This window comes from Chrysemys picta, chromosome 18 (assembly GCF_011386835.1).
Source record: "Chrysemys picta bellii isolate R12L10 chromosome 18, ASM1138683v2, whole genome shotgun sequence".
Classification (NCBI taxonomy): domain Eukaryota; kingdom Metazoa; phylum Chordata; order Testudines; family Emydidae; genus Chrysemys; species Chrysemys picta.
This window is the reverse complement of record NC_088808.1, coordinates 12,182,669-12,199,180: the sequence shown is the minus strand read 5'-3', so window position 1 is coordinate 12,199,180 and position 16,512 is coordinate 12,182,669. Positions and strand designations below refer to the sequence as shown.

The window sequence follows — 16,512 nt, the reverse complement described above, 5'->3', positions numbered from 1 at the left end:
AAAATATTTACATTTCTTTCATTAAATTGCCTCCACAGCTCTCCCCACTCATGAAATTGCATGACCAGCCTTTGTATCCAAACGCAGGATAATGGGGTGGAGGAGTTGGAATAGCAGCGCTCTACCAGTATTGTGCTGCTCCTCTCTCTGCCCATAGCATTATCCTTTTTTGTGTCCTCTTTTTTTTTTTTTTGCATGTGTGTGCATTCCTTTTTTCCTTTGTGCTATTTTCTCTCCTTCCACCCCTGTTTGGTGTGCCCACTTTCCCAAGCTCTGTGTTTAAAGACCTGGCCAAAGGAAATTGGCTAAAATTAACAGGTTTCATTCTGAATGGAGCTCCTTTCAGGCAGAGCTGGCTGCAAAGGGAAATCAACTAATTTCCCTTGAAGTTCTAGAGCCTGATGCAGAGGGAAAACTGGATAGTTCTAGTCAGTTTCCCTCTGCAAACACTTTACCTCAGTTCCATTATTTTTGAATAATCCGTTTCCCTTTGCACCTTCTTAGCTTGGCTCTCAGCTCTCCTCAGCTCCACATGCGCTCTAAGCAACAAAGTAAAATTAATTCAGCCCCTTTAACAAGAAACTCTTTAAAGCATGTAAAGCTAATCCTTGGGACAGATGCCTTTCTGTGTGTGCACAGTGGTGTATGGACCGTTTGCATAAAAGAAGCACATGAACTCTCCCCCAGTTCATGTTTTCTGATCTAGAATCACTTGGTCTTTAGCAGTTTATTCAAGGTTTATCTTTCACACTGCATAAGCTAGTGTTGCTCTTCTGTGTTGCTTTGTTTGACAATATGTTTCTAAAGTCAGGACTTAAGTTTTGTAAAAATTATGTCTAAGCCCTACAACCTTTTATGTTGATTTAACTACATCGCTTAGGCGTGTGGAAAATCCAGACCTCTGAGTGACGTAGTTATACCGACTGAACTCTGGTGTAGATAGCGCTGTGTTGATGGGAGAAGCTGTCCCGTCAGCATAGGTAGCATCTTCACTAAGTGCTACAGCGGTGCATCTGAACCAGGCCAGCTGCACCCCTGCAGTGCTGTAAGTGTAGACAAGCCCTAAGTAACGACCGTGACAGGAAGGCATTGTTGCCTTTTATTTTTAGTACTGGGTCAATTTCCCCAGGGTTTGTGGGCATCTTCCCCTTTTTATCTTGAGAATAAATACCTCCTGCTGCAGAGTTTTTTGGTCTCTAGTGTCTCTCCAGTGTCAGCCTTACCTCTCCTCCTGTGGTATTAGATGAAGTCCTGTGGACACCTCCTGCTGATTTTTCTGAATCAGTGCACTCTATTTTCAATGCAAAGCAAAAGGATTTAGTCACAATACATGTGAATGTGAATGGGAATCATGTGGCTGAATCCCCACAGACCATGCTGCACATGACCCCATTTCCAATTCTAGTATTTTATTTCACCCTGTTGTTTTGCTCGCATATATTCATAGTTGGCTTATAGCTCTGTGCAAAGGTATGGGATCTAGGATTGTACCAGTATATTAATATAAAACTAGAATAGTAGATTCCAGTGATATTAACCCTTTGGATCCTAGCTACTACCCAGAGGTTCTAGTGTCCTTCTGCAGAAGGTAACTTCCAATGAAGTCAATGGAAGGTATTTGAATCCTGGAGGAAGAGGATTGGGACCCATGCATTTTAAAGCCCTTGGGAACTTCCATTTTCATAGACTTTCAGCTAGGTTGCTCTGCTGAGGAGGGAAGATTTCTAATGGCTGGGAGATGGAACGATTTCTCCCTGCTTGACCCCCAGCTGCGAACTTCCTCTCTCCTTACCAGCGCTGGCTTCCTAACATGACCAACTGCTCCTACTGACAGTTCTCAGTTAAGGAGCCAACATGGCTCAGGAGGCTGGTCATGTCAGAGGCACGGGAGAACTGGCAAGGTACTGTTGGCATGCATGTTGATAGTGTTGGGAAAGAACATTTCAGCATTCAGTGGAGGGGATGGAGGGTTCATTGTGGGACAGCAAGAAAGGTAGGAGTGGCCTTACTCATACCTTCTCCCCTTCAACAGAAGACAAGTTTACTACTCAGTAAGAGCACTCAAGATGAATATGCTCCCACTTGGAGCCTAATCCTGCAAGTAACTGAGCAGCCCCTTTCCTGCTGATTTTGTCAGGTGGAGGGTGTTTGACATATGTAAGGTAGTGCTCAGCTTCTCATAAAATTGGGCCATGAGTGTTCTAGGGGTTAAACTCTACACTCCATTCAGGCACATTTGTCTACGAAAATTGCATTAGAAAACTGGAGTACTAAAATCATAAAACTCACAAGAGCATCTTATTTCCATTATTACTCTGCCAGTGCTTAACAAGTTGAATTTGTGGAGTAGTGTTGTTTGGGTACATTGTGGGAATTGCAAGCGACTTGTATTTTTTCTTATTGCAGATAAACAAAAGGAAAATGAAAAGTTAAGAGAATCTCTCTCTAAGAAGAATGCAATCATTGAACATCTTCACCAGGATTATGAATGCTTCAAGAAAGAAAATGAAAAGTTGCAAAAACAAATTGGCAAAAAGGAGGATGAAAATAGACATTTGACTCACGAGATTTACAGCAGTCGTAATGAATTAAACAGGTATTGATCCTGTCTCTATTTTCTCCTCCAAATGAACACTGCGTGTCATGCATGTGTTTAGCAGTGGCCATTAACATTAATGAGAGCTGCATAATTACACTCAAGGAGTGGGGAGAAAATTAGAGGGGTGGGGAATTTTAGATTTTAAAGGAACGAATGAGCAAAATTTACCTTTGACTTATGAGTACATTGGAACTTAACAGGTTGCAGACAGAAATGAATGTAAAGCAACATCAGCTTTCTGAGAATGACAAGTTACTGCAGTCACTCCGAGTTGAGCTAAAGGTGTATGAAAAGTTGGACGAAGCAAGGAGAAGGAGAACAGGTATAAAATGCACTGTCATGTCTGTGCTTTGTTATTGCAGCCACACCAGCTCTGGCTGTGATCTTGTCAGATTACACAAGACAGGAGTTGGGCTGATTCGGTATTTCCTTGGTTTTACTTAAATTTCCATTATTGCTACAGAAAGTGATCATAGAATCCTAGAATTGGAAGGGACCTTGAGAGGTCATCTAGTCCAGTCCCTTGCACTCGTGGCAGAACTAATTATCTAGACCATTCCTGACAGGTGTTTGTCTAACCTGCTCTTAAAAGTCTCCAATGATGGAGATTCCACAACCTCCCTAGGCAATTTATTCCAGTGCTGAACCACCCTGACAGTTAAGAAGTTTTTCCTAATGTCAAACCTCCCTTGCTGCAATTTAAACCCATTGCTTCTTGTCCTATCCTCAGAGGTTAAGAAAAACAATTTTTCCTCCTCCTCCTTGTAACAACCTTTTACATACTTGAAAACTGTTATCATGTCCCCTCTCAGTCTTCTCTTTTCCAGACTAAACAAACCCAGTTTTTTCAATCTTCCCTCACAGGTCATGTTTTCTAGACCTTTAATCATTTTTCTCTGGACTCTCTCCAATTTGTCCACATCCTTCCTGAAATGTGGCACCCAGAACTGGACACAATACTCCAATTGAGGCCTAATCAGAGCAGAGCGGAAGAATTACTTCTCATGTCTTGCTTACAACACTCCTGCTAATACATCCCAGAATGATGTTTGATTTTTTTGCAACAGCATTACACTATTGACTTTCATTTAGTTATGGTCCACCATGACCCCCAGATCCCTTTCTGCAGTACTCCTTCCTAGGCAGTCATTTCTCGTTTTGTATGTGTGCAACTGATTGTTCCTTCCTAAATGGAGCACTTTGCATTTGTCCTTATTGAATTTCATCCTATTTACTTCAGACCATTTCTCCAGTTTGTCCAGATCATTTTGAATTTTAATGCTATCCTCCGAAGCACTTGCAACCCCTCCCAGCTTGGTATCATCCACAAACTTTATAAGTGTACTCTGTGCCATTATCTAAATCATTGATGAAGATATTGAACAGAACCGGACCCAGAACTGATCCCTGCGGGACCCCACTGGTTATGCCCTTCCAGCATAACCGTGAACACTGATAACTACTCTTTGGAAATGGTTTTCCAACCAGTTTTGCACCCACCTTATAGTAGCTCCATCTAGGTTGCATTTCCTTAGTTTATTTATGAGAAGATCACGCGAGACAGTATCAAAAGCTTTACTAAAGGCAAGATATACCACGTCTACCACTTCCCCCCCATCCACAAGACTTGTTTCCCTGTCAAAGAAAGCTATCAGGTTGGTTTGACACAATTTGTTTTTGACAAATCCATGCTGACTGTTACTTATCTTATTATCTTCTAGATGTTTGCAAATTGATTACTTAATTATCTTTCCAGATACAGAAGTTAAGATGATTGGACTGTAATTTCCTGGGTTGTCTTTATTTCCCTTTTTATAGATGGGCACTATATTTGCCCTTTCCCAGTCTTCTGGAATCTCTCCCATCTTCCATGACTTCTCAAAGATATCTGCTAATGGCTCAGATATCTCCTCAGTCAGCTCCTGTTGGTAGTTTAGGCTTTCTCTACACTACACAGCTTTTAGCTATGTGGCTGTGGGCTAAAAGTCAGGCAGGGTAAACGCTGTTTGTCGGCACTTTTGCTGACAAAATACTCCCACCCCCTACGAGTGGGATTCGCAATGTCGACAGACGAATGCTCCTGCTGACACGGAGCCGTTTACACAGCCACTTCCCGCGCAAAACTTTTGTCTTTTGGGGTGGGGTGGGGGAGCTTTTTTAAGCACCTGTGAACGACAAAACTTTTGTCGTTCAGTTGGCAGTGTAGACAAACCCTTAGTAGCAAGCAGCGCTCTTCCCTCAGAGTCAGTATTAAGAGAACATCTCCTACATTGTGTCAGGGACAGTGTGCTGCTGGAGGTACGATCCTTTGAATGGTATGTAAAATTGAATCCCTGCCCACTTGTGCTTATTAAAGCTGTAGGGGAAGGGAATGAAACCTACCTGACTGCTTCTTCCACCTTCCAGGAGCAAGGGGGCAGAAACCCTTCTGAATGAACAGCATATTGGTGGAGGTACGGAACAGCCCCAGTTTTCATTGCACGCTTCCTTCAAAATCCAATGGAAATCCTTGCAGAAATTAATGCTGTTCTTTGCTATGTTAACTTGAATCCCCTTTATAGTTTGGTTTAGTGCCCAGCTGCAGCAGAAGAACCCAGTTGCAAAGAGACAAAGGGAGACATCTAGAGGGGTTGACTCAAGGATAGAACTAAATTTCTCTGCAGAACTTGCAACATCCATGTAATTAGATGATCACAGCAAACTTCCTCCTCATGCAGCTGCAAAGCCCTTCCTGATGGGTGGAGAACCTTTTTGGATCTTAAAGTGCAGGACGTCAGGAAGCCCCTTTTGTGCTTTGCCCGTGCTATGAAAGGGAAGAACAGTGCCCTGAGAGTTTGTCAGTTTCAGGTTGGTTCCTCTAGTTGCCAGGTGATCACAATTCCCTTTGTCCCTTGTGTGAAATAAAATTATCAATTGTACTCCATCCCTTCTCCTCATGCCAAGATTACCCATTCCTTTTTTTTCTTCCCCCCAACTGTGCATTAATGCACTTCAGATTTTATAAATCCTTTCCATTCTACTCTCTTATTATGCATCATCTTGCTTTTGGCGTGCGACTTATTAGCTTTTATGGACAAAGTGAAAAATAATTTTCAGCTCTTATTAAATCGTTTGAGGGTAGAAGCAATTAAAATTTCTTTTTTTTTTTTTTGTCAAACCACTATCTTAATACTGTTTGTAGTTAATTCTTAATATTGAGAATAAAGCTGGCTATAATTTACTTGCTAAGCATTTTGATAATGTCTAACATTATTTTAATTGTTAACGATGTTAAGTGCTTCTTTTAAAGACATCTTGGATCCTGGACATGAAGAATTCCGAAAAGATCAAAATAATCCACTTGACTTACATGAACTATTGACTGAAATACAGAGTTTGCGAGTGCAGCTTGAAAGAAGCATAGAGACAAACAAGACTTTGCATGAAAAATGGGAGGAGCAGCTTTCAAAAGAAAAGAGAGAAGAAGCGGCCTCCGTGTCAGCTGTGAATATCAACTACCTTTTAAAACGAGATTCACAGCATTATACAGGGATGAATGGTACTGTGCAGTACTTGCTTTTATAACACTGTATAGAAACCTGTGCCGTGTTCTTCAAAGATGCCTCTTTCTCCTAAAGCCTTATATGACATCAGCTACGTTATTTGGGAGCTGTTCATCAGCTTTTCAAATCTCTTCCCGTTTAGAGTTATTAGTGCATGCAGAGGTGAAACGAACACTGTCTGTTAGCCTCTAACTGTCAGTTCCTTTTCATTCAGAAAAAGGTTTGCAGATGATCTCTGGAATGGAAGGATGACTAGGTTAAGTTTCCATAAATTTTGCTTACTTGGTGGTTCTTTATTTAATGCACAGCTCTATAGCATTTACTAGAGGTGGCCGTGCATTGCTCAAGAATGATCGGTGAGTGCACTGGCTGGTCTTTGTATAAATCAGCTCTTCCCTTTATACCCTGAGGAGTATTTTATCTTTATTTGCACTGGTATTCAGTAATAGCCTTGTAACAAATCAGAATTCAGGGGACAATGTAGTGAAGTGTTTTACACAGAGGGTACAGAAGGCACAAGGATCCTGGCTCCTTTATGTCCCTCATGGACCCTGCACTTAGGAGAGCACAGACTGTTTCCCCTAGTGCCCTGCTGGCACAAGTCACCCAATAAAGAAACTTTCCTCACACTAGCCTGCCTGAACACCCCACTGCATACAGAAAGCAGGTCACACCAGCCACCGGGGGATTGGGAGAGTTTCTGAAGCAGCAGGGCTCTACACACACACACGCATCCATGTGGGTCTATCTAGCCCAATCTTACTTGTACTCTGTATAAGTTACACAGATTCTCATCCAATCAACAATTACAAACCTCTCACTGACTTATGGACTGGACGTCATCTCCGCACCTCCCCAAACACCTATGAGAAAAGACAATGGCAGATTTTATTCCACCTCCATGTGAGGAAGACCCTGAATGCAGCAGAACCAGTATGTTAATTCTGTGCAGGGTTTTCCCTGCGTGCAGACAGCACCTAGACTACTGTAACATTTTCTACATGGGCCTGCCCACTTGGGGCCACTCAGAAGCTTAAGTGGGTGCGAAATGTTGCTGCTCACTTGCTGAACAATACTATAGGTCGTGCAGGGAGCCCATAACACCAACAAGTGCAGTGGTCCTAGATAAATTTCTAGGTGTAGTCCTAGATGCTGGTCTTGACTAATATCAGCCTGAATGATTAGAGACCTGCTTATCTGAGCCACCATTACTTTCTGCCATAGCTGAGACTGGAGGGTTGGGAGGGAAGGATCAAGATGTGGGTTATTTGAGTGCAGACAGGGTAGTCTCTGAAGGCTCTGTGCCAAGGCCTGGATTTCTTAGCCTTCTGGCCATGGTCCAGTGGCTGTTTTTTCTCATAGGCATTTGGTGGGGGGGAGGGAGATGATGGCAATAAGATCTTATGATGGCTGGGCAGAGCGCTTTTCTTTTTGTGGAGCATCAGTGAGAAGTTTGTAATTGTTGATTGGATGAGAATATTTTACTGATGCATTTCCAGTGATTAGATTTTTGAGAGGTACCCAGAGAGTATGTGCTAGAGAAATAAATATATGCATGCCCTGAGTACTGGAGAGCTCCGCTTTACGGGGACACCTGCTGCTGAAATACTCAGATTTGGGGAGTAGGGCCAATGAAAACTTTTTACTGAAAGTATGTTACCTGCTTACTGATGCACTCTCTTTCTGTTCTGGATGTATAGCGGTTGGCCACAAATTCTCTGCTCCAAGCAGTAATGTATGTGAATTACAAAATCGTGGACATGGCACATCACCAGGAAAAGCAGGTACACCCAAGGACAAGAACACCATAAACAAGCAAATGTTCTGTATCTCAGGTTTGCCTTTTGAGATTGAGTGCAGTATAAATTACTTTCACGTTTTGAAAGGATCAGGCTTTAAAAATTAAGTTAAACTTATTTCCCCCCCAATTTAGAGACACAACTCGCTGCTAAAGAAGATTTAGACAGCTCTTCGCGGTGCAGTAGCAGCTCATCCACTGGCACATCATGCACCCCTCGTCTTGTTCCCGGTCATCGTATGTGGGCAGACAAAAATGGACGCCATATCCTTGGCTTGATTGAGGATTATAATGCTCTACGGAAGCAGATCTCAGAAGGGCAAAAGCTGGTATCTGAAATGGAGGCTCCTCTTAGAGAGATGACTGGGATGAAAAACCTGGAACCTGGAGTAAAGGTACACATTGAGAATGAACGGGGGAAATGAATTTGCCTAGTGTTGTAAAACGTATAGATCAGATAAATGAGCTTCCCTTGAACAACTCTGCCAAAGCACCTCAGCCTTGACATGTACTGCTCCTAGGTCCCTTCTGAACACAGACGGTCAGCTGCATGCTGATTTAATGAGACGTGGACAAGTGATCTCCTCCTAGTCCTGTGTGAACAATCTCATTTTTATCTGTGACTCTAAATGGGTTTTAACTTGTGTGTCTCTCAGGTGAAACTGCTGCTTCAAAATAGAAATTAGGATTTATTAAATTGGAAATATAATCAGAAATCAGATAATGAAAACATGAAGACAAACCATGTTAAAGTGGAGTTACGGTGCAAAAGTCAGACTTTCCATTCCACAGGAAATTTCAGAACAATAAGTAGAATTTTCAAAATCCCTGGGGAGAGGAAAATCTGAACGTTTTGTTTTGAAATAATTGAAACGTTTAGTTTTGAAAATGTCAACAACAAAAAAAAGTTGAATGTGGAAATTCAAGCCCCAGTTTCCTGGCTCAGCCATGACTCCTTAGGTGTTTAGGTTCCCCATTGGGATTTTGTAATTATTCCGAAACAGAGTATTACAAACTCAGGTAATTCAGGTTTAAGGTAATTTAAAAGAAATCCAAACCTGTCAAAGTACAGAAATGCAAAATTAAAGTTGATTGGGTGCCTTAACTCTGCCCTGTAATGACTCCATGAAATAACCATGCAATTATAATTGATACATATTAGTGGTCGTTGTCGCATACTACGTGAAATCAATTTTTGAATAAATGGTATCTGCCCCCCCCCTTTTTTTTTGGTGTCAATTGAGTATAGGTGGGAAATCAGCAGCTAGTCTAACTACTTGTAAAAATACCCACTTCGTCAGACACATGTAGGGCAGGTAGATGTCAAAATCCCACACGACTGACGAAGTGGGTATTCACCTACGAAAGCTTATGTTCCAATACATCTGTTAGTCTTTAAGATGCCACAGGACTCTTTGTTGCTTTTTACAGATCCAGACTAACACGGCTCCCCCTCTGATACTCTAACAACTTGGGAATTTCCCAACTGGTCAAGTTTCAGTTTCAAGATACACTGTACTGTGTATTCATCAGGCTTCCAGTTGTAGCATACTGATATGGAGTCATCATGTATGGACCATACTCCTAGATATAATAATCTATTGTGCTTTTTCGTTAAATAATCCAAAGGCTTGGTTTGATGTATTGTAGGAGGAATATGTTGTATTGAGTTTTTCACCACTTTCCCTTTTATTCAAAAGAAGAAAGGGTGCTTGATTGACTATGTAGAATCTTGGACACTGTTCATATCCGTTACTAGATTCAGTTAATAGACTACCTACGTTAAGGTTGTAGAAAAATCCCTGCTGGCCTTTAAAAAAGGGGGAATTATTATATCCTGTTAAAATTGCAGTGCTTCTCTTTACCAGTTTCATATTAGCAAAGACATTGAATGTAGAGCCCATAACAATTCTGAACATTTTTTCAGGCATTGTATGTGAGCTTATACACTATAGCAATGTCTGCATGACACTTACGACTCTCTGAAGTTTCTCACATTTTCAGATGACCTAGTTAAGATACTAATAATGACTGAAGAAGTAATCTCCCAGCATGATTGTAACTTGTTTTGTTGGTGTAAAGATAAAAGCAATAAGTTTCACAATTTGCAGTCTACCACCAAGCTTTACATCTCTGAAGTTTCAAACTACTTAGCAAATGGGATATTTTACATGACAGGAGGCTTGTTGTTAGATAACAATGCTAAATAAGCATTCACATGGCATGCTGGATGTGGGAAGGCAGAACAAATGCTTTTCTCCCACTTCCCCCACTTTGCCATCACTTTGGTAATTCATTTGCTCCCCATGCATTCTTTCCCTCCTCTCTTCCCTTTATTTCACATCTATGCATTTTTGTCAATTTGGTTTTCTCATCTGTCAGCAGAGGAAAACATTTTATATGTGCCTTGTTAGTTATTTTAGCATTAAATGGAACAGTTTAAAGGGTCTGCTAAGGAAGAAACATCTATATTGCTTAAATTGATGTCTGGAGTCATTTGACTTCCAAATAGCATGCCATGAAATGCAAATCGGGAAGGAAAAGAGATGCCAAGTATTTTCCACATCATAGCAAATACATTAAATGTAGCCCATTATTAATCACTATTATTGATTAGGATAAAACCTTCCACCCCCTCCCCATTTTTGAAAAATGTATAATTCAGCACTCTCTCTCAACTATTAAATTAGTTTATCCTGGCACACAATAGCTTTGTTCTTCATCTTAAACATGAAATTCATAGCTACTGGATTTATACCTTTAATTAAAACCTACATTTTTATAATCTTTTAAAGATAAATATCATGTTTCTAATCCTACTGTACAGGTTCCCGACCAGGAATCACTGCATATCTTTTCTGCAAACATTCACACGGTACAGCAGAATTTAGAAGAGGCTGCACGTTTATTGAAACTTCTCTGGAGAGTTTCACTTCCTCTGAAAGTTGTCCACAGTACTGCTCACTGCAGTCAGGTACAATGTTGTTTCAGTGTGAAGGCAAAAGCAATGAACCATTCAGAGGTTGTTCTGAAAGTTACATAAGATAGTCATATATGAATCATGAGGTTATTTTGAAGGTTATAAACCAGGTATGGGCAAGCTGCAGTCTGTGGCCACATTCATCTTTAATATGCAGCTGTAGCCTACGAAGATTTTAAGACCAAATGTGTGATAGCCTCATGATCTGAGCCAACTCTACTTAGATCAAAATGAAGCATTGCATGCTGTGGACTGTAGTCACCCCAGGGTGGAGATCCATAGTAAGATAAGAGCTATCACCTGCTCTATTTTATGCAAATTACATGTTATCCTTGGGTTCCAGGCAAATGGACTTTCAGCTGGAAAAAATCTGGAAACCCCATTATCAGTCCATACTCAGTCTGATTTATATATTATAGTAACACAGTAAGAATCTCCTTTCCAGTTAATGATAAGCTCTCTATCTCATGGCTTTGATGGAATCAGAGGGCTATGTTTCACCTTCATCACTGGGACATCTGATCTGTAAAACAGAACATTTTTTAAAGTGCAACAAAACCCCAAAACAACTTTTATAACCTTTTTAACTGAAAAGGATTGCACTATGGAAATCGTGCACTATGGAACGAACGTAAACGGAATGCATAGATACATGTCAGAATATCACCACTCAACATTGAACTGTTCCAAGCTAGAAATCAAATTGTGGCTTTAAAATTTATTTTTTTTCTCCTGAATGTTTTGTGTGTGTGTGTGTGTGTGTGTGTGTGTGTGTGTGTGTGTGTGTGTGTGCGCGCGCACGCGTGTGAGAGAGAGACAGAATATTACTAAAAATAAATGTGTTGGAAGGCAAAGGTTATTTTAATAACATTCTTTTGTTAAAATGTTGCACTATCTTTTAAAATTATAAACAAATGTAAACTGTGCTGTCCAGTGTATCACTTGAGTTGTGATTCTGTAGTTAGTGATGGTATCAGAAATCCTTGAAGGGGTGTGTAACTCAGCTAGTACCATGTGTATTTAAATGTTGTGTTCGTTCTCTGTACGTCTGTGTGTCTATATAGGTGTGTGTGTGTGTCTATCAGCCAGTCTGTCACGTATCAGCCTATACTGCAACACATGTGCACACTTGTCTGAACATACATGTATATTTCTGCACATGTATAGACAAATTCACATACTATATGCATACACCACTGTCTCTCAAAATACACCAAATACAGAAAAAACTTCATTTGCATGCACATCCAAACCATGATGATAAAGATCAAGGCCTGTTCAGAATCTGTCCCCATATGTTCAAGAGAGCTCAGCTTCCAGGTGGGCACTGAATAGAGGCCAGATTTCCAAGAGAGCTCCTGACCCAACATGCTGAGTTCTCTTGGAAATCTGGCCACTTACTTTGGTGCCTAAATGGGAGATGAGCTCTTTGGGAAAATTTGGCCCTCTATGTTTGATCCTAAAAGGCACTGAGCACCCAACACCTTGTGTGATTCTGCAGGAGCTGTGGTGAGTGATCAGTGCCACTGAGGAGCGAAATGCTGGATGAGAATTCCAAGAAACATAAAACAAAGTTCAACAAGTGACACATAATGCAAGTACTGCTTGTACTTCAAGCTGGAGTTTGTGCAAGGATCCAGATCAGTGACACTGGCAAGTGACCATGGCATTCTGTTTAGTAGCCCTGTCCCAGAGGATAATAATCGCACCAAGATGATGGAAATAAAGCCTTTAAATAAACAGGACAGATTGTAAACTAATCTTGCAATCACACTGCTCCTATCGCTGTTATGATGCATTCAGATCCTCTGATTAAAAGCCATTTTATATATATAAATAAAATATGGAAAGCAGTAGTACACAGTAAACCGGGTTTCCCAACTGTGCTCCACAGACTACTTGTAGCCTTTTGAGCATTTGCTGGTCACATGGTATTGGCTTGCCTTATAGTTTCCAGTGGAGACAAAAGAACTGATGGGAATGGAAGATTAAATAAAGAGCAGATGTAGACAGTGGTGTTAGCCTTTTCCCCCAAGGCTAAAACATTAATTGCATTAAAGACAACTAAAAATGCACAAATACTTTCCTCAAATGAGTTTTCGGTGTAAGCAGTTGCTCTAGTTGCCTCTTGAATGTTTCGTGATTACAGATGGTGCAGTTGAGATTGGGAGGGGAGGTGGCCAGGAGACTCTCTCTGAAGAAGTTTCAAGGCTCTTTCACTAAATTGTTTAGCAGTTAACTATATGCTGTAATCTATATAAGAATTCTGAAGTCATTATGTTCTTTCAATGTAGGATGAAGGAATGAAAGCAGAAATACTTAGACTCCATAAGAAATTGTCTGAGCAGGAGAAGAAGCTCCATAGTACTGTCAAACGCTTGCACTCTACAAACCAGCTGAAGGAAAACATGGAGAAAGTCATCATTGATCAGTGTTAGTGAATGATCTGTTATTAGTTCCTCAGTACCTTCTATTTTATTTCTGTAGATGGTTAACTAACTGAAATGAAATGAACGAAGAAACTGTTTTTAGTATGAAACTACTGTTGAATATATTTAATAGCTAGTATTAAATACTTCCTGGACTCCAAAGTATATGCTATATAAAGCTTGAGGCTTTGTTCAGCGAGGAAGAAATTCATCCCCGTGCATAAGGCAGGCCGGCACATAGCTCTGTGTACCATGTCACTCCCCTAACTTAAGTGTCATGTAGGGACTTGTGCAGGCCTGTTGTAATGGGGTGAAATGTCACCCATAACCCATTGTTGTATGATCCTCAATGTCAAAACGAATCTGAGTTATTTCATTTAATGTACCAGTTTCCTATCTGCAAGGACTGTCTATTAAGGGGAAGCAATTTTTTTCTCTAGTTCATTACATTTCTGTGGCCCTTTACCTCTCAAAATAGTGATCCTACCAGAGTCCTAGTAAACCTAGAATTAGTGAGAGTTTTCTGGTGTGTTTACCTGTTGCACATCTATCACAGTAGCTGGGAATAGAGTTGCTAGTCAGAGGTGCCACAAGCAGCAGACTCGACCATGTGGAACATCATGGGAAGAGATGTCAACTCTCTAGACTGTATTAGAGGATTGCAGAAGAATTAAAAAGGACTCAGTAGTAAGCTCCCCATCCTCATGCTACTAAGCATGGCAGTCCTGATAGGAAAAACTAGGACAGGCTGTAAAATGAAATTTCGTTCTTAACAGCCATGTCCAGAGACTTATATGAAACATGAATTAAATCACCCGCTTTTAATGTAGCTTCCAAAAATTTGTCAGATCTGCATATTCTGTAGTTGTATCAAACACGAAACACAGTCCAGTTCCAACACAAAAGCACACCGTTCAGGAACCTTAACTATTACACAAGTACAGCCACCAACTCAAACATTCAAAACCAGGAAATGTACAGGTATGGCAGATGCACTACAAAGCAACTAAACAATTTATATCAAGCGCAGTCTTTAACCAGCCCTATTTAACTCGTGCGCCATTCACCACTCAAACTAACCTCCACTACAACACCCTTAACTCTGACCTGTGGTTACTGGCTTACAGTCTTCAGTGTTTTGTTTGTTTTATGCCTGCCACTTCCCCACCTGCTCCCTCCCCCCTTCGCTCAGTGAATTGGCAATAACAAGCCTTGAAGAGAAGTTGGCAGTCCCACTCTGCTCATCCCTTGGACAGTAGGGAGGCTCCTACATCCTGCCATTTGTTCTTTAAGCCCCACTATCCCCAAGCCACTAAATGATTCTCTTTTGACGACTCTCATTGATTAGCAAATAGGCAATAGGGAAGGAAGCGGGGAAGGAGACTTTTGGCTTAAGAAAATTGTAGTCCCATGTGCACACACTAGTGCATTTGATAAAGCTACAAAACTGTAGAAAGGATTTACCTTTACAATTTGATGGGATTTTTTTAAAGGTGAAAGTTAAAGCAAAGAAGTTTACATGTTACCCACCAATGGTCTGACTGGTGAGGAACCCATCTAGTCCCAAAATACACTTTCATTGGCAGAGTCAGATTGCATCTGCTAGCTGCGCAATGCCAGGTGAACATACTATGGGCTACAACCCTTCTGCTTCAGGACCTCATCTATTCACCAGCAGGGATCTGGAAGGAGCCACTTCTCCCCTCTCTCCGTGCTATATTATTGCACATTTTGGTGCATCATGGACTAAATGGCTCACAGGTCTCTTTCTGCATGACATATATGCTCTTTTGAATAATTACTCTAGAATTTAAAATGTTCCATAATATCAGCTAAATGTGTATGAAATGGCCTTACATCAATACCATGAGTTACTCAAATCATTGAAATGAAATGTTGTTCTGCTCCAAAACTGCAAACATTAAACAAAAAATAATAATAATTACATGCATCTTTTCCCTGCAGCTCAGTATTTATAGGCTGCGTTTAAACCAGTCTTTTCAGAAGTGTCATTGTAACAAATGACATTAAAATTGGTTTGATTCAATCCACATTTCTGTTTTGTTCAATTTTTTGGAAGTTAAATAGCTCGATTTAGGATTTAAAAAAGAATTCTACAGTTATTTTATTTTGTCTGTTTAAAAAATATCCTTGGGATGGAGTGTCTCTTATCCGGGATGGCAGTTCCTGTGTTCCAATGACTTGTACATGGTGTAGACCTCTAGGGTAGTTTAGTGCGGTTAAACTGGGTGTAAGACAGTGCAGATTTGGGGCTAACCCAACCACACACCGCCCCCCCCCCCCACACACAGCCCTCCAAACACATCCAAACAGTTCACAACCTGTTCTGAATTCGATCTTGATCAAATGAAGCCATCATGTTCTAAAATATCCAGATGCAAAATGCTGCCTCGCTAGTAGCAGCTTCACTATTCCTTTCATATACTCTAAATTCTGTCCATGTATGGAATTTAATATTTTTGATTTGGAAAAAAAATCTAGTTGTGTCAGGTAAAATGAATTTACTAACAGTGCTTTATGAGCGGAGAGCACTGTGTTACACAAAGGGACCTTGATACAATTTTCTGTAAGTTTAATTGATTATGGGAATTATGGATGTCAAGTTACCATTGCCTTTTAGAACAATTTCAGAAATGTTTCTGAATTGCATCTCTCCACAAACTCCTGACCATGCATAAAGGAAGATAGGTGAATCAGGGGAAGCTGCTAAATATTATCTTCATGCGTACAGTTCCTGTTTTAAATAGCAAGAAATCACAAGGATCAAAGTGGGTGACCTTGCCTTCCAGCTCATGCGCCACAATCCAAATTCCTGCTAGCTGGGTAGCACCCCTAAAAGTCTACAGCCTGCTTCAAGTCCCCTAGCACTATTAGCTTGAGTATTCCTAAAAATGTTTAGAGGCCCAGATAGGCACATTCTCATGGCCTCTCTTACACATCCTTAGGATGAGAGAACTCTGCTTATAAACCTCATCTGAACATATAACAACGCAGAGCCAATTGCCGTAATCTGCCAGGGCTATAATTATCTCATGTCAGCTCGATCCTTGGAGTTGGTGGGTTCTTATTATTGTAATGAAAAATCTTTATTCTGCCTAAATGGTTTATTTTATTTCTAAGACTGGAATATTAAACTGAACAGC

The 16,512-nt window shown here is 40.7% G+C and overlaps 1 protein-coding gene across 19 annotated transcripts in view; it reads left to right on the top strand.

Annotated features, from left to right (window-relative positions):
- The window catches only part of CDK5RAP2 (CDK5 regulatory subunit associated protein 2), a 101,951-nt gene that overhangs the window by 81,493 nt on the left and 3,946 nt on the right, over nt 1-16,512 (top strand). For 7 of the 19 annotated variants that reach the window (XM_065572284.1, XM_065572277.1, XM_065572283.1 and 4 more), the window contains 7 exons: nt 2,407-2,596; nt 2,800-2,921; nt 5,889-6,137; nt 7,842-7,925; nt 8,075-8,334; nt 10,767-10,913; nt 13,214-13,352. In XM_065572284.1, the coding sequence (XP_065428356.1) occupies nt 2,407-2,596; nt 2,800-2,921; nt 5,889-6,137; nt 7,842-7,925; nt 8,075-8,334; nt 10,767-10,913; nt 13,214-13,352 (1,191 nt within the window). Of the gene's footprint in view, nt 1-2,406; nt 2,597-2,799; nt 2,922-5,874; nt 6,138-7,841; nt 7,977-8,074; nt 8,335-10,766; nt 10,914-13,213; nt 13,353-16,512 lie in introns of all 19 variants that reach the window. The other 12 variants (XM_065572280.1, XM_008170831.4, XM_008170834.4 and 9 more) reach the window with 6 other exon arrangements.